Source organism: Vipera ursinii (assembly GCF_947247035.1).
Source record: "Vipera ursinii genome assembly, chromosome: 3".
NCBI lineage: Eukaryota > Metazoa > Chordata > Lepidosauria > Squamata > Viperidae > Vipera > Vipera ursinii.
Window position 1 is genome coordinate 188,077,336 of NC_139516.1, and position 21,022 is coordinate 188,098,357.

The window sequence follows — 21,022 nt, forward strand, 5'->3', positions numbered from 1 at the left end:
CTTAGGTTAAAAGGGTTAATATAAAGGCTTTTATTTTGTGGCTGCACCGATGTGCAAGCTGAAAACTGACTCACTTTGACTCTTTAGTTTCAGACTGCCTCACTCAGTGCTTTATCACCACAGGTCAGAAGAATGTTTCATCCTATCCAAAACCACCACACGCCAATGGATAATTGGTGAAACAGTCTATTAAATTCACAAATAACTAAATTTGACCAATTCATTTGCATCTGTTAAAAAAATTGAAAGTTGCTTAAGACAGTTTTAAGTTAAAAATCCATAGTTAATTATGAATTTAGTTAATCAGAAGAAATCCAATTTTTCTAGGCCTCATTGGGCTTCAAATGTAAAAGATCCAGGCCAGCTGCATGTGAATGTCCTTCAGTTGCATCCCGATAGTCTTCTTAGCCATATCAAGTGTAAAAGCTCAGTGTGTATATTCAGTCTTACCAAAGATCCCAGTCTTCACACACATATATCATTTTTACTTCTCAGAGCTCTTTGGAGGGGTTATTATTCCTCCCGTAGATACCGGTGATAGCTGACTGGGTACAGCTACTTCATAGTTAATTTCATCCTATCCAATAAAAAGAACAAATTATTGTGATGAAAAAGCTACTTTATTGTTAATTTCATTCTATCCAGTAAAAAGAACAATTATTGTGATGAAAGGGGCAAAAATCTTCCTAGCCACAATGTGTCACCTCTTTGGAAAGGAAAAATAATCACTCTGCAAGGTATGTTGTGCCAAAAGGGAGCAGGGTGGTTCAAAGTCACTGAGAGAGAGAGATCTCCTGGGTCTGAGGGTGGACTTTAACCTGGGTCTCATTGGATGTTGGCCAACACTTTCACACAATACTACACTGGCTTTCACATATCTAAAGGGTTTTTTATGTTGCCTATTGATCATTCCTGGCAAGAATAATTTCAGATCACGGTTGTCAAATTTAATCTCAGTCATCATTTGTTGTTGTTAGTTGCGAAGTCGTGTCCGACCCATCGCGACCCTATGGACAACGTTCCTCCAGGCTTTCCTGTCCTCTACCATCTTCTGGAGTCCATCATTTAGGCATTATTAAATCAGCAGATAGTTTAGAATTCATAACACTAGCCACATTATTGCATGGTTTTTCAGGAACTGAAACTGGAAATCTCCAGATGACCGTATGGTTTAACATTTTCTGCTGACAACCCTTTTTGTTCATGGCTAGCTCAATTACTGTACTTTAGATTCCAGGTACCCCTCATCCCAATGTTCTAGGCCTTGCCTAGATCATGCTAGATCAGGGGGTCTTCAAACTTGGCCCTTTCCTGCTGGCCGAGGAATTCTGAGAGTTGAAGTCCACAAGTCATAAAACAGCCAAGTTTGAAAACCCCTATGCTAGATGGAAGTATGATTTTTGTCATTTCAGGATCATAGGAAAATGCATACTTTTAGCAAATAACTATGTTAGGTAGGAAAGATATAAAGAAGCATTCTTTTAATTCCAAGAAAGTATAATCCCAATGGAAGACCAAACATTTAAAGAGAGAAAATTCATTCTTACCAACATATCCAAATAGTTTGTATGGGTTTGTATGTTATGTCTATCTTCCACTGCAATCTTCTTGAAATTTTTCAATTTCACTGGTATTTTTTTTGCTACTTTGAAAAATGGTTCCATCCATTCTACACATTCTGCAATACTAGCCCAATCCAATCCTAAAAATGAAGTGAAGCAATTTACTGTAGCTACCTGAAATAATTGAATACTTGACATCTGTAATATACAAATGTTGTCTCAAAGCCTCCTGGTTATCTTCTGTAACTTGCAAGGCTGGAAGAAACCTTTGCATTTCTATGAACATTCTAAATCAGACATGTCAAACTCGCAACGTCATGTGACGTCGCGCTACGTATCAGGACGGTTTTGCCATTGCCGGCAATGGGGTGGGTGCGGCTTCCGGATGACGCCTCTGACCTGTGGGCCGGCAGTTTGACACCCCTGCTCTAAATTATTGCATATCAGCAGAGCAAAGGCTATCCAAGGGTACAAAGTGAAAAATAGGCAGCTATACAGCCATATTTTTCCCCTCATTCTTTATACTGTTTTCTCCATCTAACATTCAAGACAAAAGTGAGAAAAAAACAAAACAACAGAAGAACATTTTAAAAAGAGACAGAGAATCTCATTACTGTTTGGATAAGATTCCCCAATTCATATTGAGACAATATTTTTAATCGTGCCTAAGATAGAAGTGAAAACTGGCCATGGAAATCATAGAAGAAATCTATTTAATGTGGGGCTGAAAAAGAAAGAAAAAGGAAAATTAAGAGAATGAATGAGGCAAGGCCCAGGAAGGAGGAAGGCTCAGGATAAAAAAAGAAAGTATTGCATTGAAAATTTAGATGCCATTCTCCAGATGGTCTACCTGCTCACACTTTAATTGAGCTGAGAAAACACAAACACATTGAGAGGGGGGAGGAGAAATGCTACAATTTATCACTTTTATAATCATGTCATGAATGTGCTAAATTTATTAAATGTTGTGCCCTTCAACATCTTATGACAGTTGCAGACTCACATACATTCCAAAAGCGAAGAGAAAAATACACAATATTCATAGTTTACCATACCTGAAACCTTCTTTACTACTAGTTCTGAGGTATGATAGCAGAGGGCAGCAGCTGCCAATATCCTATACTGGAAATCCAAAGAATTGACATCTAGGATACAGAGATCTAAAAGCTGTGGAATGACATACATATCATTAGAAAGAACTTTACAAGTATAACAGTGCATCAATTGTTGCTCAATATAAGCTCAGTATAAAATCTACAATATCTTTCCCACAATTCTTACACTAGAAGCAGTCCGATTTACTGGCTCATTAGATCTGCATCTGACTCCTAGCCTATATTTGTTATTTTATTATGTGCGTCTGCCTCCCAATCAGTGCTCATTTTTCATGCAAAGCTGATAGGAATTGCCTTTTTATACACTGAAGCTGCTCACAGACAGCAACTCATTATGGCTCTGGACTTTCATACTTCAAAGCCCAGTCAACTGAGTGTTTTGCTTTCCTGCCTACAGTAGTCTGCAATTTGGTTTGCAGGCTTAGATTTTCTATCCACTTATCTATTTTCTTGGCCTTTAGTAGATCTATCTAGATTCAGTTTATTGAATTAAATAAATTATGCATCTGCATTAAGTGAAAACCTAGCTAAGTGCTACTTCAAGGTCAAACAGATTTCAGACTTGCAAGGTCATTTCTGCTCTTTGACTGAAATCCAGAGATCAAGGCATAAATGCAGAATTAAGGAATTTTGAGCCAAAAGTTTTGTTTTTAGAACCTTAACTTAACTTGGTATAAATATGTCTCCCAGCTTTCTTCTTTTGGATAAGGATTCATTTGTTTTTATTAAGTCAGAAACATTTGCATATCTTATGCAAATGAAACAAAAATCTACCAGTCAATATATATATATTTATGAGTTACAATTATAGCTGGTTTAATACATGGAGATTAACACTCAGGTGATGCTATCTATAGGCTTCTTTGTCATATTTTAAAGAAAGTTAAAACTAGTCCTTTTTTGGATCTACACTACAAGAATTCAATACACTATACATTTAAAAAAAAACATTTACAACTGTTGCCTGCTGTAAAATCTCTTTAGAATACAGTTTCAAGAAAAATTAGGCCTCTAAAACAATTCCAAAGAAAGCAATGTTTCTTATCCCCCAAAGAACAACACATTAGAGGTCATACAATGAAGTACAGATGCAACTGGACAGCCACTTGTCTGAAATGGTATAGGGTCTCCTGCTTGAGCAGGGGGGCTGGACTAGAAGACCTCCAAGGTCCCTTCCTATTCTGATTGATTGATAAGCGGGGAAAACTTCATAGGTTAGAACATAAAGCAACTCCAGATTATGGCTCCCTGCCCAACATTCCTAATGCTATCTAAAATGACAATAGTTTTATTGTCAGTAGTAACAGTTCTTCCAGCTTTACATAGCATTCATGCTAAAACAGAAACTTACCTGTGCTATTTCAATAAATTTGTCCTGAGAATATTGAGGTAGCAGCACCTTGGGAGCATCCTTCACTGCATCCACTTGAAGATAAAGATTCAGCCAGGAGATTACTGTCACTGGGCACAACTCCCACTTAAGAGCCTGCATTATTTAAACATAATGTTTACAGGGCTGTCTATTGAAGTGATTTAGCTTTCAGATTGTGTGATATCCACAACAGATATTGTCTAAGTAAATCAGCTTTCATTATTTTATTCTCACAAACAGAAAAAGAGATAGCATTCTTTATTATTTCATTGATATGTTCTTATTTTCATATTTAACAACATGCTAATTTTTCAATTTGTAAAGTTACTGGAAGGGATGAACATTCAAATCAAAGCACAATCTGAATCTAGATCTTCATGAGAGCTCCAAAGTCTCTAAATCCCCCCTGAAACTGACCACAGATTCATATTTGAATATAAGACTATGGGAATATTATTAAATATATGGGGATTTAATTATTCAGTTAAATCACACAATCAAATTTTGTGTTTGATTTATTTATTTGTTTGTCTAACCTCAGCTACATTTAGGAGTATGACTCCAGAATTCTACTCAAAAGCTAAGGACATTTCTCAGCCTGGAAAAAAAATGGTCAAGTCCTACAGCATTCCGGGAATAATCCGTTGAAGAGATCCCATTCTGAGCAAGCCAAACAAAACATCAGCTTCATATACTGATTTATATATAGTTATTTGTTAAATCAAACCACTAGCATGAGCAATTCCTAGCCCTAATTCTTCTTTATCTCAGTAAGGCAGTTGGAACTTTCTTCCATCCACTATTATGCTGGAAAGAAATAAGTGAGCTTAAAATAACTCACTTTTCCTTTAAAGAGGATGTTTCACAGCTGAATAGTAATATACATACAACTTTAAGGCAAGAATTAAAAAAGAACATTTATAAAGCAGTATTTAAAAACAGTTCAGATAAGAGGTTGATAAATTATTTCCCAGTATATCAGTTCCAGAAGGAAAAGTTCAAATTGTTACTATCCCAGTTTTGTTACCTTTAATATAATTAGTTCCATCCTTATAATGTCATCTTCACTGCAAGCACCATCAGTAACATAGGCAAACTCCTGCAGTTTAGGAGCATATATCTCCTTAAAAAAAGAAGAAACAGACTTTGCAGAACTGATTATCAGTTTTCTACATCCCTATGCAATACAAATATATATTTTAATTTTACATCTTGGAAGCTTAATTCAACTACTGATTTTTTTTATTTCCTACAGGAAACACAACTGGCTACATAGATACAATCTATTGAGTATCTATGCCAGGGGTATCAAACACAATTTCATTGAGGGCCGCATCAGCATTGCGGTTGCCCTCAGGGGGCAGGGTGGGCGTGGCCTACTGGGTGGGCGTGGCCAGCTCTACATCGTTGGCATCAAGGGTGCCTATGGGGGCCTTGTTGTGATTCAGGGTCAGCCTGTGGGTTCGGCAGTTGGGTCGGATGACTCAGATGAGGGGGAGGAGGGGGGTGTTGAAGAACTTGCTGATGATAGCCCTCAGGCAGGCCCCTCCCACTTGGTCACCATGGAGACCCAGCTGTGTGAGCCTGACAGTGTGGATGAAGATGACCCACAGCTGGCCCTGTTCAAGGACGCCCGACGCAGGAGACAGTGAAGTAGGAGTAAACACAGGAAGGCTGTGGGGCTTCTCAGAAGGAGGCAGAGAGAGGCCACGCCCTGAACTCTTTATAAAGGGAATGTTTGGGGAGGGCTGGTTTGCTGAAAGCAACTGCTCAGATAGTGTTTCAAAGCTCCTGTATCTTGGTATGTGTCTTGTTTGTTTTTTGTAGTAATAAATTTGGCAGACGTCATTCCAGCCTCTTGCCGTTTATAAAGGGGTTGCCTTTTCTGCAGGGCCGGTAGCAGGCTGGTACAGAACAGGCCTGGGCAGGAGTGGGACAGATCTGAGGGTCTCTGGCAGAAGGAGGGTCTCTGGGCCAGGGCCAAGGTAGTGGGGGCCGTTCCCTCACTGTTTCCAGGATGGCTTCGCGGGCCACATAAAACCACTTAGCGGGCCGCATCCGGCCCCCGGGCCTTGTGTTTGACATGTCTGATCTATGCAATCCCAGATATATCAGAAATCCACTGATAATTCTCCTGTCTCTGGTTCAAAACTGCCTTAATCTTGCAAAATAAAAAAAAATCAATCTACAAATAACTGTCGGCTATTGCTAGGATATCTATTCCTAAATTGCATCAGCTTTCCGAATTTTTAGAAATCTCAATTATTTAACTTAAAATGAATTTCCCCATACTGAGTAAAATGACATGGTAGTTATGTTTCACATGCATTTTTATCTTCCCAAATGCCAAAAAAAAAGGCAGGGAATTAACAGAACATCTTAAAAGCTGACCATAAGTGCTTTGTTTTTACTGAGTCTAGGTCAGAAATGTCCCTACAGCCTACGAAAGGGGACTCATTTGGATATTTTTAGGAAGTTTCCCGAAATACTTTTTTTTCAGAAGAGACTATTTCATCTGATCTCAAACCCAGTCATACTTATAAGAGCCCATCAAACTTCTAAAAGATTAGAAGATTAGCTGCAGAAGCTCTGTTTCCTATTTGGTAACCAAATTCCCCTAAATCTATCCAATACTTCCTCAACTGTCATAACAGGATTAGATTTTGCAAGTTATGTGAGCTATGTATGGGGGATTAGGCCTTACAGTTTTTATTTGACTCAGTATTAAATATTTAAGGCCTTTTTGATTATTTTCCTTACTTGCCTTTATTTTACTCCTGGTAATTCCAAGAACAAACTGGAGTCACTGTGATGTAGTGATTAAAGTGCTGACTTGGAAACCAGGAGATGGAATTTTAGTCCCACTTTAGGCACGAGTCAGCTGAGTGATTTTGGACCAGTCATTCACTCTCAGTCCAAACCACCTCACAAGGTTGTTGTTGTGAGGAAAATAGAAGGAAGGAGTTACTTATAATGAATAAAGGTGGTGTAATGTATTGGGCTTGCTTTGTTAAGGGAACACCATGTGGTAAATGCTGGAAGGCTGTTTGAGCAGGGAAGCTGGCTAACGGCTCCCAGCTCCTCAGACAATCCGTCTCTAGCACCGCTATTGGTTATCTCTAGGGCGGCAATGGGTTGCTTTAAGCCTATTGGCTGCCGCCTAGAGGCCAGGGTATAAATTGCTGCATCTGCAGCCCTGTTCCTTAGTTCAGATCCTGCAAGCAATAAACCATGATCTTTGCTGAACTCACTCGCCTCGTCTTCATTACTGCGCAATGAACCCAGTACACAACAGGTGGGATAAAATGTAATACGTAAATAAAACAAGCACATGCAGTTTTCTAGAGCACATTTTCAAAAGTGGTATACCATTGCCTGAAATAGTTTTTCTGGTTGAAAACTTCAGGGACTGAGTTTTAAAAGTCTATACTATTTCCTGGGAGCTCAAGGCAAATTAAATTGGGATTTCCGTTCATTTTCATCTCCGTAAGAATTTCCATCTTCATCTCCTAGTGAAGAGGACTGGCAAAGGGAGGAAGACTGACCCAAAATTATCTTGTGACTTTTCATGGATGAAGGTAGAGGGGAAACAGGGTCTCCTCAATTCTAGCCCAACACTTAAGTATAACCAAGTAGCTGTAGAAATGCATCACATGTCTCTACTTACCTCAAGCTTGGAAGCAATGAACAGGGTTGTAATTCCTATAAGCTGAAGCATGGTTTTATTTATGTCCTTTTGAGTCAACATGAATCTATCAAAAAAGTCTTGGGCCAAATAGAATGTTTCTCTATGAAGTGTGTATACTTCACATACCTGTAATAAAATATGTAGCATATTCTGAATAGCCAGTGAAAGCTTCATTTTGATATCACATGACCTAAATTTTAAATCAAAATTAATAAGGTGGAAAAAAATTCTTGCTTGGCACTGAAGAATTTCCAAAATAAATATTTACAATAAAATCTAATATACAGTATTTTCTAAAAATGTCTAGTTTCTTTCAAATTTAAAATTCTGTACCTCTTTTTGTTAGGTCTACATTGCCCCTGACATTTACTAAGTGCAGATAAATTCTACACATATTCTTAAATTTGGAACAGTTACAGTATTTAAAACACTCAGTCATAGCATCCATAATTAGGGGGTACTTAGAAACCTCCTATAAGAAATTTTAGTTTTCACTATTGATAAAGTACTAGGACATTTTCCATGTTTCTAGTAAACATTCATATTATTTCTAATAATTTTTCTGGGTATTTGGCATCACTAGACTATCATCTAAAAGCAATCTTCACACAATATAGGATAGTATATAAGATTATTCTACCATGACTAGCAATAGCAAATAAATGATCAATTTGTCCCAGAACACTCAATTATCTTTTAAGCATAACAAAACTTGGTATATCTGAGATAATGTCTTATCGGAGGTAAGATCAGAATATATTAAAATACTGAATATTTTCAATATAAAGCAAGTTGTTTATCTAACCCCACAAAAAAGAAAAGCTCTGTAAAAATACGTGAACTGTAGATTACAGAGAGAAATACTGGCAATAAGTAATAGATGAAATGAAATGAAATAAGAGAAAATGCATAAAATTGAAATAATTGACCTTTGTTCATAAAAAGATAAAGGTTTCCCCTGTCCAGTCATGTCTGACTCTAGTGGGCAGTACTCATCTCAGTTTCCTAGCTGAGGGAACCAGTGTTGTCTGAAGACATTTCCATGGTTACATGGGCAGCATGGCTATATACTGAGGCACACAAAAGAGTTACCTTCCCACTGAAGTGGTATCTATTTATCTACTCCCATTTGCATGCATTTGAACTGCTAGGTGGGCAGGAGCTGGGGCAAGAGAAGAAACTCATCCTGTGGTGTGGTGCTCACACTGCCAACTTTCCAGCTGACATGCTCAGCAAGTTTAACTGCTGAGCCAAGGAAGACTTTAATCTATTTGTCCCCTACATATGATCCTTGGATTAGTCTTATATGGATGAGGAAGAATATTGCAATTCTAATCAATTAAATTTAAATAAAAGATTCAATGAAGTTAATCGATTTTGTTCTAATAATTCTTCACATACAAAGTAAGCATACCTGGGGCTGGAACCATACCATAAGCCTTCCATGTTGTCATTACAGTGCCTTTTCTGTTGTCTTGGTCTCTTTTTCTCTCTCTCTGTGCGTGTGTGCATGCGTGCGTGCATGTATCTGTGTATCTGTGTGTGTCTGTAGGTATGTGTGTATCTGTGTGTAACATCCTATACATGTAGGTTTGATTCCTCAATCACATAATGGCTTCTGATACATGAAACATTTAAAATTGCAAACTTGCAAGTATTCCTTTATAGATGATTTGCGGATGCATATAGTTTAAGGAGACAAATCAAGGAAACAGGTGGGTGGAGTTAGTAAAACATCTTTCTTACTACTTTATTGAAGAAGGCTGATGTGTTTCAAATTTGATCGTAAAATACACCTTTCTCTTTTAATATTATTTACTGAAGAACTAGAAGCAATATTAAATCCTTAATTTAAAACTAGTGCTTTAACTTAACAAGGAAAATATACATTGTTAAAAGTAAGCAGATTAAATGCTTACGATTTTTGGGCACTATGCTGTTCCCTCAGTGATGTTTTACAATCTTATTTCAATACTTATATAAATGTAATAAAATAAATAAATAAATAAAATAAATACTTACCTCTAGAAGCCAATCCAATAGGACTGATCTCATATGTGGCTGTAGATTTGAGTGTAGTGATGTAAAATGCTTGCAGTGAGAATATTTGTTTTCTTTTTTGAGAATGTTGAACCAAACATCTCTAGAACTTCCCCAACTAAAATCAAGATAAATAATAAAATTTCAAATACAAGAAAAAAAAAATTGCTTTGGCGCAATTTTGCTTTGATTCTGAAACTAAATATTTCTGTTTGGTGAACCCAGTCTGTTTAATTTCTTAAAGAAAACATATTTGAATAGTGGTTCTGTTAAATGCTGTGGAATTAAGTCCCATGATTTTATTTATTGTATTTCCTAGTTGTATTTCAATACTGTATGTTTCATAAATACAAAAAAATCCAGTAGATAAATAAACATAAACATTTTACTTCAGACAAAACTGTAACATAGAAGATTGTTATGTACAAAGAAGTGGAAAACAAAAAATAGCATGAATAAGATCAAAACACATATTCTATGCAAAGTTACAGCTTATCTTGGACTTTTGAGAATTTGTAATCTTAAATTTTACTGTCTGCTTAAAAAAATAGGATGTTTATTACACAGCAACCATACCAAAATGAGTTCCATATTTTAAAAATCAGTTAGCTGTTTTATTTACACCTGAAGCCCCAGCACAAAAATACTCGTGTTGGTTAGTTTTACCAACAAAACAGATTATTTTATGACAATTTCATACTTTAGAAGAGAAGACATGGTTCATCTGTTATATGAGCTCAGAGCTCCCATTTTCCCTCTCAAAATGGGGTGGGTGGGGAGTGGTGGTGCACAGAACCCACTGGTGCTAGGCAAAGCACTGCTGCACCCAAGCATGGTTTATCAATCTCTCTGAATTGTTAGGTGCATTATCCAAATGCAGGATGACATTACTTTAAGCCTATTTAAGCAAACTACTGTATCTAAGTAACATATATTTGAAAGTAGCATGCTATATGTCTTTTTTTAGATAGCACATTTAATGGTTAGGTATAGTTTAACCATAGCTGTACATGAGGCTTTCTGAAGGAATATCCTATTTTCTCCATTTATAGCAATACACAGCAATATTTTAAATTATTTTAAATACATCTAGCGTACCTAAGATCCGGTAAAGGTGACGGATTTATGAAGAGATTTCTAAACCTGTATTTTTTGAATCTGGAGAAGTCTGTGGTTGTACTTTCTTTGTGTGGAGTTTCTATTATTATGCAAGGAGATACACCGCCTGATATTGTGGATGGCCAACAGCTCTAAAAATAAGATAATAAAAATATAGTTTTCAGATAGCTTTTTTGACAAACAGTGATGTCTTTATCCCACCCTTGGAAAAACACATTTTAATATAGATTTATGTCATTCATGTTATGTTATCAGCTCATACTCATTTTAACTAAGCAATTATATTCTGGCAACTAAAATGCAATGTTTCCATAGTGAAAAAGGTCTTCATAAACAAATTACAACATTAAAAGTGTGCCATGCATCCCCTTCTTATGAGTTTATTAAAACTAGATTCTGCCAATACAGGAATGAATAAAATCTTCCCCTTATATTGAGTCCATATATACTTTCTAAAGGGACGCGGTGGCTCAGTGGGTTAGGACGCTGAGCTTGTCGATCAGAAGGTCGGCAGTTTGGCGGGTCGAATCCCGAGTGCTGCGTAGCAGTGAGCGCCTGTTACTCGTCCCAGCTTCTGCCAACCTAGCAGTTCGAAAGCACGTAAAAATGCAAGTAGAAAAATAGGGACCACTCCGCTGGGAAGGTAACAGCGTTCTGTGCGCCTTTGGCGTCTAGTCATGCCGGCCACATGACCACGGAGATGTCCTCGGACAAGCGCTGGCTCTTCGGCTTTGAAACGGAGATGAGCACCGGCCCCTAGAGTCAGAAACGACTAGCACACATGTGCGGGGGACCCTTTACCTTTACCTTATACTTTCTAAATTACCACATTTTGAAGGAGTTCAATTATATTTCAAAGCAGTATTATACAGATCAACCATACCTTAATTTCATATTGATATCCCACATTTTCTTCATCTATCTTGGAGTCCTTTGGAAAACAAACAAAAATCATTAATACCTAAGCAGCAATGAACTAATATCAGATTCATCAAGAGCTTCTCAAACAATTGGGACACAAGGACAAAAACAGTAACACTTTAAATGCATGGCTTGTTTTTCAAAGTATTTATCAGATCCTGATATTTATCCAACTTTGTTTCATGATTATTAAACAGCTAAACAATCAATGTCAATTTTATATATTTAATAAGGAGATTCTGTTGTATGCTATCAAATACTTCCACCAAAGTGATGCAATTGTCAAACTTGAGGTTTCCCTGGGTCATAGTCAAGGTGTCAGATTTTATTCAGGAAGATATGCACTCAAGGTCCCACTCAATCAGATTTCATGTGTTTGGAACAGTTAATCTTCTCAAACTACCCTGCAGGATTTTTGTGGTGGAGCTGAGAACAGATATCCATCTAAGCCACGGGTGTCAAATTGCTGGCCCGCGGGCCAGATGCATCATCGGGAAACCACGCCCACCCCATTGCCAGCAATGGCAAAAAAGCTCCGATACGTTGCACAACGTCGTGGGTTTGACATGTCTGATCTAAGCCAACATGATTTCTCGGAAAAAAATAGGCATAAATGCACTAATGAATTGGACCCTTTGTAGATCTTTGGCATATGCTTGAGATGCTAATACCATTCACACACACACACACAGGGAGTTAAATGAGTTGCATCCAAAGGAGCATGTTTCTTTTGTAAGAATGATGAAAGCAGCATCACAACATTGTGCTGCAAATGCTGCGTTTTTATGTATGCACAACATCACAATGAGCTTACAAAAGCAGCAATACTATTTTTGTCATTCTTCCCCTACCGTTGGTCTGCCCTACAGTGGTCTGCCCTACCACTGCATTGAATTATTCACTGGTCTTTGCATAAGGCCACCCCACATAATCTTTTTTCTATGTGTGACTCTTAAAATTCCAACCCACCTGCATTGACTTTCTTTTTCTGTTCTGAAGTGACGATGGGACCTGTTCTTCTGGAGATGTGATCTGGCATGGCTGATGCAGTTTAGCTTGCAAACGGCTACTGCAGAAAGGAAAGATATTTTATTCCATCAGTGGCATAGAAGAATGTACTGTTTTACCTGCATTGTACTGTATATTATACAAGTGATCGTTACCTTCGCCTGGACATCTTATTTGAAATTCCAGATTATTTCCCTGCAAATAACAGATCAGATGTTAATTCAAGCCATAGTTTCACTACCAAACACTAGCTTGTGAAAATTCTGGCCTTCAGTTACTTATTCTGAAAAAGTGATTCATTTGTTGCACCCCACTAGTTGGGGAACATGCCTCTATGTATGCATGGGAGCTGCATACTGCACCAAGATTTGCTACAATAACATAAAATAAAGGACAACAAACAAAAGACCAATGCATAAATTTATGGCACATCCAAATACATGTTTCTCAAATCCAGGTTCTGAAACGTACATCCAGAACAAGCAAATGCTCCACAGAAAGGCAAGCTCCTGTTTCCTCCCGAAAAGCCTGGGCTTGGAAAAGAAAATTCATTGGGCAATCTGCTCACAGCAGTCATGTTTCAGCCTGGAAAAGTTCTGCGTGCCTGAATCGGGTAAATTGAATTGGTAGACTGGCACACTGTCTAAACCTAAGATAACAAGATTTCTCTAAACCAGAGTTTCTCAACAATACCAGCTTGAAGATGTGTGGACTTCAGCTCCCAGAATTATTGGCTGGGGAATTCTGGGAGTTTAAGTCCACATATTTTCAAACTGCTAAGTTTGAGAAACACTAGTCTAATCCCTTAGAAGTAAAAGTACCTTTCCATCTAGTCAATTTTGCCTACTTCCATATATTGCCTCATAGTAGCCATTTTGTACTATATTTAAAGATCCTGTTTGAGGCACCTTCTGTTTCTTTTCTCAAAAGCAACTACAAATATTTTAGCCCTGTACAGTATTAGTTACAATGAAGTGAGAATTTTATAACCCAGTAGTAAGTAATACTGATACATAGGATATACTGAAAAAGTTAGCAATTTAAGAACTAGCACAACTGTATCTTCATTAGGAGCTGGTTTTCTATCTGAAACTTTTCTAGGCACAAAAATACATACTGACTACTGTACAACTCCTGGTCTTTATTTTATCCATTATTATGATAGCTCATTATGACTATAAACAGATACATTGTGGTTTCTCTCGTTCAGGAAACCAAAAACAAAACAAAACAAAACTTCAGTTCCCCCCCCTTCTTTCTGCTGGGCGGGAGGGGGCTGATTCTGTTCTATAGCCTTTGCTTGTCAAGCTGGAGGCAGGAACTCTTAAAATGCCCCCATTTCTCCTCTCTTAACAACCCCGCGCCAATTTGCAGAGAGCGGGTAAGTGAAGAAGGCGGCAACAGGAGGCTTCATTCTCTGAGCGTCCTCCCAATTTCCTCCCGAGTCCCGATTGTCGCCACTCCTAATCGCCCGGCGTGGGGTGCTGGGTCCGGGGGATGCAAGGAAGGGGTGGAGAAGTGGGGCGAAATAATGCCTTGCTAAATTTAGAAGGGGAGGGGGGAAGATCACAAGCGGGAACCCTGGGTGGGGTGGAAACACCCCTTTAAATAGAGTCACACCGAGAACAGGAAACCTTTCCCGCCTTCAGTTACTTATTCGGGGGGAAAAAAGCGCTTCATTTGTCGCACCCCGATGGTCGAAGAGGGACTTTTGACAGAAGTATGCCAGGGGGACCACAGGAGCCCCGATTCCTCCCCCACCCTTTGCATTAAGGTTTCCCTCCAAATAGAGCCAATCCGGACACCCATACCTCCCCTTCTCCCCCACCCCTGGACGGCACCGATCAAGAGCCGGTCTTTCGATCCCCGGGCAAATAATTGGGGGGGAGGGATATTTTGGAGGATAAACCAGCCCCCCCCCCACAAAACCGGCTCTCTCCCGCCTTCTGGTGAGAAAGCGCCTTCCACCTTCGCGCATGCCCGGCACCCCATCTGGGTTGGGGGGGGGGGGGTGAAAGAAGGGTAAGTGCTGGGGCAGCCCGGGAAATGAACAGGCGGGCGGGCTCCCCCCCCCACTCCACCCTCTTGCAACGCGGGAGGGGCTCTGGCTCTCTCCCTCCAAAAATATCTGCCACTTCCAGCAAAGGCAGGCCGATCGAGCCGCGTCTTATCTCAGGGTTTGCCCTACCTACACCGATGGCTCATAGCTCCCCACTTCGGATAAGGCTACACCCCCCCCCCACACACACACACACCCAGCGGTAAAAAAAAAAAGCGCCTCTTCCCGTGCCCGGGATTCCCTCGGAGGGGGGGAGGGGAGAGGTGAAACCACCCAGAAGCAGCCCTTTTTTCCACCCGAGGGGCAGACAACCCTCTCTCCCGCCACGACACCCTTCGAGCTGACCTCCCCGAGGTCGGATGGGCTGGGGATCCCCGCTATTTCTCCCTGCCCGCCTCATTCTCCCTCCAAAATGCAAGTCGGCAAGCGGGCGGGCGGGCGGGCGTGCATCCCGCCTTCTGGCTTCCTCCCCTGGAGAGAAGCCTGGCGCCTCGGCCCCGCTGCCAATCGCTCAGGGATGCCCCCCCCGTTGCCCCCTAATAAAGACCCCCTCAGAATCTTGGGGCACAGCCCCCCCCAAAGCATCTCCACAGCCGCTCCCCCCACCAGAGCTTCCTCGCGTGGCGGAGGAAAACCGGGCGGGGGGGACGGGCCGGGCAACCCCCGCGCCCTCTCGGGCATCCTCCCCCTCCCCGCCCGAGCACCCCCGCACCGCACCTCAGCTGCTTCAGCCGCGCAGAACTGAACTGTTCTCAGCTGGCGCCGGCGCCAAGGCTCTATATGGGCGACGCCTGCGCATGCGCCAGCGTGCTTCCCGGCTCGTCCCTCCAGTCCGCGCCTGCGGTTCCCGGGCTGCGGATTCTCCCGCCCGCCTTGTCTTCCGTGCGCTATCAGCCCCGCATCCAGGGCAGGGGGTAGCTCCGCGAGAGGAGGTCCGTTCCCCTCCACCCCAGCAACAAGAGCCCCGCTTAGTCTGGAGCTGCTGCCTCCTTTGGAGGTAGAGGAGTGGAAGACTTGAAAGCCGCTTCTCAAAACCGGAGCCACGGGGCGTGGGGAGGGGGGATCATCTCTTTGCTGCACCCGCTCGGCGCGAAAGAAGCGCGAGCCGGAGGGGTTTTGCTCCGGGCTGCTTATTTCCCCCAGACACACACGCCGGCGATTGCGCAATAGCGCGCCGCCCAGTCACTGCCGGCGACCAGCGCGTCCTCCTTCCCCTTCCAGTCCCTCCAAATGTGCTTCGTTGGCATCAGTGCTTCAAGCGGGCTCCCCGCAGGGCTGTCCACCCTCGGCTCGCCAGTGGCGCCTGGTGCTGCCAGCCCGGTAGCTCCAAGAGGGTCTGTCCCTGGAAAGATGTGGTGAGATGCCAGAAGAAGCAGCCCACGGGGATAAAACGAAGCCCCTTGCCAGATGCGTTTGCCCGAGGCAAGGCCCGCGCGTCCTTTCCCAAGGTCTTTCCTCGTTCCCACGTGCGAGATAGGGTGTTCTCTCTGGCCCCAATCCGCGTGAAGGCCATTAGACTCAGCACCGCCTCGGGGAGCCCGCGGAACCCGACGCTCCCCGGGTTTCAGCGAGACCCGCCGATTTGTTTGCCGCTTTGTCGCCGCCCCTGGGTGGAGTCAAGCGGCGCGCCCCAACCAATGAGAAGGGAAAGAATCTCGGCAACGTGGAGTTGTCAGCAAAATGTAAACACAGCCGGTTTGAAGGGTGACTGAAAGAAAAGGAAAAAAAAAAGCGCTGCTCTGCCTTCAACGCGGGGACCGCAACCGTGGCTTCTCTAAACGGGAAGGGTGGTTGTAGTATTTTCTTCGGAGAAAACATTGCAAAACTTCGTACCTTTTGTTGGAAACAAACCCCATTAAACCCGATGGGTTGACTGTACAGAAGCGCAGAGCGCCATTCGGCTTTAAGGAGGAAGTGGAATGGCGTCGATTTCCCTTTTGCACCTCCTGACAGTTTTCTTCGGATAGGGAAGAATTTTAGACTTGAACTTTGGAATTTATCTCTTCTTAATGAGTTGATTTGAAAATCCAAGTGTCTTAATTTTTCTTCCCACACACCCTGTTAGAGTGCTACTAGTCCACTCTGTTCTCCTGGCAGATGCTCATTGCTTCTTGAGCCCAAGTGATGGGTGAGCGTTGGCTCTTTTCTAAGGTCCACCCTAACAACCATACTGGTCCAGAACAGTGTGAGAAATTGAAGGGAGACAGACTCTCCACTGCCTCAGAGCTTTTTTCATTTATTCCATCTGAAAAGGAACATACTGACTTTAACAAACTGTGGCAAGTTCTTAAAGAGATGGGCGTACCAGACCATCTTATTTGTCTCTTGATAAACCTATATGTGGGCCAAGAAGCAACAGTGAAAACTGTACACGGAACCACTGATTGATTCAAAATTGGGAAAGGAGTCCGGCAAGGCTGTATACTGTCGCCTTGCCTATTTAACTTACATGTAGAGCACATCATGAGAAAGGCAGGGCTAGATGAATCAAAAGTTGGAATTAAGATTGCTGGAAGAAATATCAACAACCTAAGATATGCAGATGATACCACTCTAATGGCAGAAAGTGAAGAGGAACTAAAGAGCCTCTTGTTGTGGGTGAAGAAGGAGAGTGCAAAAGTGGGCTTGAAACTCAACATTAAGAAAACCAAGATCATGGCATCCAGCCCTCTCAATTCCTGGCAAATAGATGGGGAAGAAATGGAGGTAGTGACAGATTTTATTTTCCTGGGCTCCAAGGTCACTGCAGATGGGGACTGTAGCCAAGAAATTAAAAGATGCTTGCTCCTGGGGAGGAAAGCCATGGCAAATCTAGACAGCACACTAAAAAGCAGAGACATCACCCAGTCAACAAAAGTGTGTATAGTCAAGGCTATGGTCTTCCCAGTTGCAATGTATGGCAGTGAAAGCTGGACCATAAAAAAGGCTGAGCGCCAAAGAATTGAGGCCTTTGAACTGTGGTGTTGGAGAAGACTCCTGCGAGTCCCTTGGACTGCAAGGCGATCAAACCAGTCAGTCCTAGAGATCAACCCTGACTGCTCTTTAGAAGGCCAGATCCTGAAACTAAAACTCAAATATTTTGGCCACCTAATGAGAAGGAAGGACTCACTGGAGAAGAGCCTAATGCTGGGAAAGATTGAGGGCAATAGAAGAAGGGGACGACAGAGAATGAAGTGGCTGGATGGAGTCACTGAAGCAGTAGGCGTGAGCCTAAATGGACTCCAGAAGATGGTAGAGGACAGGAAGGCCTGGAGGAACGTTGTCCATAGGGTTGCGATGGGTCGGACACAACTTCGCAGCTAACAACAACAAAGAAGGTGCATAAACAGCATCTACGTAGATACTAACACAGCTGGCTGAATTACTCTTTGATGAGAAGTTGGCTTGTGTGAATAGTGTATAACATGAGTAGGGATATTTTAGAGGTTAATAACCATTATAAAACCTGAAATGGACACCTAGAATGGATGAGCCATCATGTTAATCATCTCCAGATAAAATTACGCCTAAAGATAAATGAATCAAACAGAGCCTACTACTTAGTATAGTTCTTTTTTGGCATAAAGATGAAATGTTCATTACCTATGTTTGCTGACATAAATGGTGTGAGATGTTTTTAACAGTGGTCCAATAAATCCTTCCATCAGATAAATATTCAGTTTCAATCCAAAGATATTTGAGAGATGCCAGATTAGCTCTTGGTAAATGGTAAATTCTCTTTTCCCTGCAGTTCTGTTTTGCAGATGGATTTCAGCTTTGTCTTTTATTTTCCTTTCCTTTTTGTATTTTCTAGTTGCTGGCAGTTTCCTCCCACACTTGTTCATTATTCTTTTTTGATAGTCAGCTGTCTAACATGATGTTAGTTCCAGTACAATATAAGCATATGACTGATCAGTCACACTAGTAGTTATACTTACATGTTTTTTAAAAAAATATCAGAGTTGTAGTTTCATGCATGTTTTTTTCCTGCAATCTACTCCAAGGCATAAATATGTCTTCCTAAGTCATACATGGAAGCAAAATCCCCAAAATTTTAAAGTGATCAAAGCCTAGACAGCTAGACAAAAACCACTGGTATATTTAAAGGTTAATTGATTAACCCTAGGATGGCAGAAGTACTTCAAGGTGGAAATTACATTGCTGAAACAGTTGGAGGCTGTTGTCTCCTTGGTAAAGGACAGTGCAGCATTGGTTGACTTATGTTGCTAGCACTCATCCTTCCAGTCCACAGGCCATTTAGCAATAAGGGCCTTCCAATGGCTGCCTGGGTCATGCAACTTGTTACCTGCAATTCAGCATTGGCAGAACAGCTGGCACTTGTTCAGAATAGGGCAGCAGAGAAATGAGAAGGTCTGTTGGTATACTACAGAAGGCCGGTTTCTTGGCCTGACCCAGATGCTGAAGAATTCATCTGATTTTATGATGTACATCTGCCTGGTGGCAATGGTAGAAGGTCAACAGAGTTTCTGTGAGCTAAGTAAAATGTAAGGAAAGGAAAATAAAAGTGCCAAGGAGAAAGGTGGTAAAATGGATATGGTGAATAACTGAGATTGAGTATGTTTTTGATGATTAACATACATTCTCAAGGAAAGGCAGGGCTGAAACTGGAAGATATATCCTTTCACTAGAAGCAATATAAAAAGGTTATTCAACCTTGAAACTATAAGAATATGTCTTTGAAATAATCAGGAATCAAAGGAAAACATGTCTTATACTCAATTTCAAATATTTTTTGGAAAAAAACGACAATATTTTTCTGTTTTTCATAGATAAAATTTCAATTTATCTATGTAGATATATCTGCAGTAATGTTATTAGTCACAGAGAGCTTACACCAGATTTCTACACAGGTACCTTTGTGTTGTTTTGCAGCAGACACAGTCCCTAATTTTAAGATAGTTCATTACTCAGTTAAGTTAGTGCCATTCTGGTACTTGTCTCTGAATTCCATCAACTTTTTTAACAGTTGTGCTACATTTTATATTTAAAAGGAGCCTTATCTGAAAGGTCTTCCAGAAAAAGCTGCAGTTCTGTGCAACATGAAACTTGGTGATCAAATGATGCTGTAACCAGGGGTTTGTACTTGTAAATTATTTCAAAATATCCCTTTGCAATAGCCCTGTATAGGTTGATGAAGAATTACCATTCTCTAGGCAGCTGTTTCAGAAACATCAATATATCTGCCTTGTTTTCAAAAAGGTGCATCTCATATATCCCAAGGTCCCATTGCAGCAATATGATGGCTTGCTTAGAAAAAAGCAGCCCAAATGCAGAATTGCCAATACACTGCAATTTTGAAGACACTGGACATTTATCTTGATGGTGAGCATAGAAGCAAGGGAAAAGATTAATCTATTTAGGGCAAATCTTGATTAGTTGGCAGTTCTCTGCTAGCTTATTTGACTCACAAATAGGTAAAAATGCCTGTATCCAAAGTTTCTGTGTTCAAGTAGGTACAAAATAATGTTTACAAAACTTACATATTTTACAAATTTGATGCATTTGAAACCAGATTAAGAGATGGGAAACAAAAAGACTAAAAATCTCAAGCAGCTGAAGTCACACCGCTGGTTTACCTATTGTAAATAGTTCGGTGTTATTTGTCATCATTGATGTCTGTCTTGGAGTTCAGACTTTTCTAGCCCTGCAAAGAATTGCAGAGATGAAACTTTCTCTATGAAAAGAATTGTTCCACATTGCCTTTACCTTACCTATTGCAATTAGTATCAGGATTCTCCTTAGACACAAAGGGTATTTAATCACATACCACAGTTGAGAGGTATCTTAGGAGATCATTTGGTACCTCACACTTCTCAATGCAGAATCACTAAAGGAGGATTTTTCAATTTATTTATTTAATTTATTTTTATTTTATTAGACTTATATACCACCCTTCTCTCGTAGGACTCAGGGCGGTTCACAAGGTTTTTTAAAAACAATACAGCAAATTACAAAAATTAAAAACAATTTAAATGATTACATTAACCTTGAAATAAAAACCCCAATTAAAATACAATTGAAACCCCAGTTAATACTCTCAGTCCAGGCCAGAAAGCTCGAAGAGCCAGGTCTTCAGGTCCCGGCGGAATGAGCGAAGGTCAGGGGCAGTCCTAAGCTCTACAGGCAGCTGGTTCCAAA

At 40.9% G+C, this 21,022-nt stretch overlaps 1 protein-coding gene across 1 annotated transcript; it reads right to left on the reverse strand.

Moving 5' to 3' along the window:
* Positions 1-130: 130 nt before the first annotated feature.
* CCNE2 (cyclin E2) lies at positions 131-12,994 on the reverse strand (the record flags this gene model as incomplete). The annotated part of the gene is made up of 11 exons (XM_083358423.1): positions 131-577; positions 1,548-1,702; positions 2,618-2,729; positions 4,029-4,163; positions 5,077-5,172; positions 7,717-7,863; positions 9,760-9,895; positions 10,876-11,027; positions 11,780-11,827; positions 12,787-12,886; positions 12,981-12,994. 11 exons carry the CDS (start codon positions 12,992-12,994, stop codon positions 485-487), a joined length of 1,188 nt encoding a protein of 395 aa, XP_083214549.1. The 3' UTR covers positions 131-484.
* Positions 12,995-21,022: the final 8,028 nt, after the last annotated feature.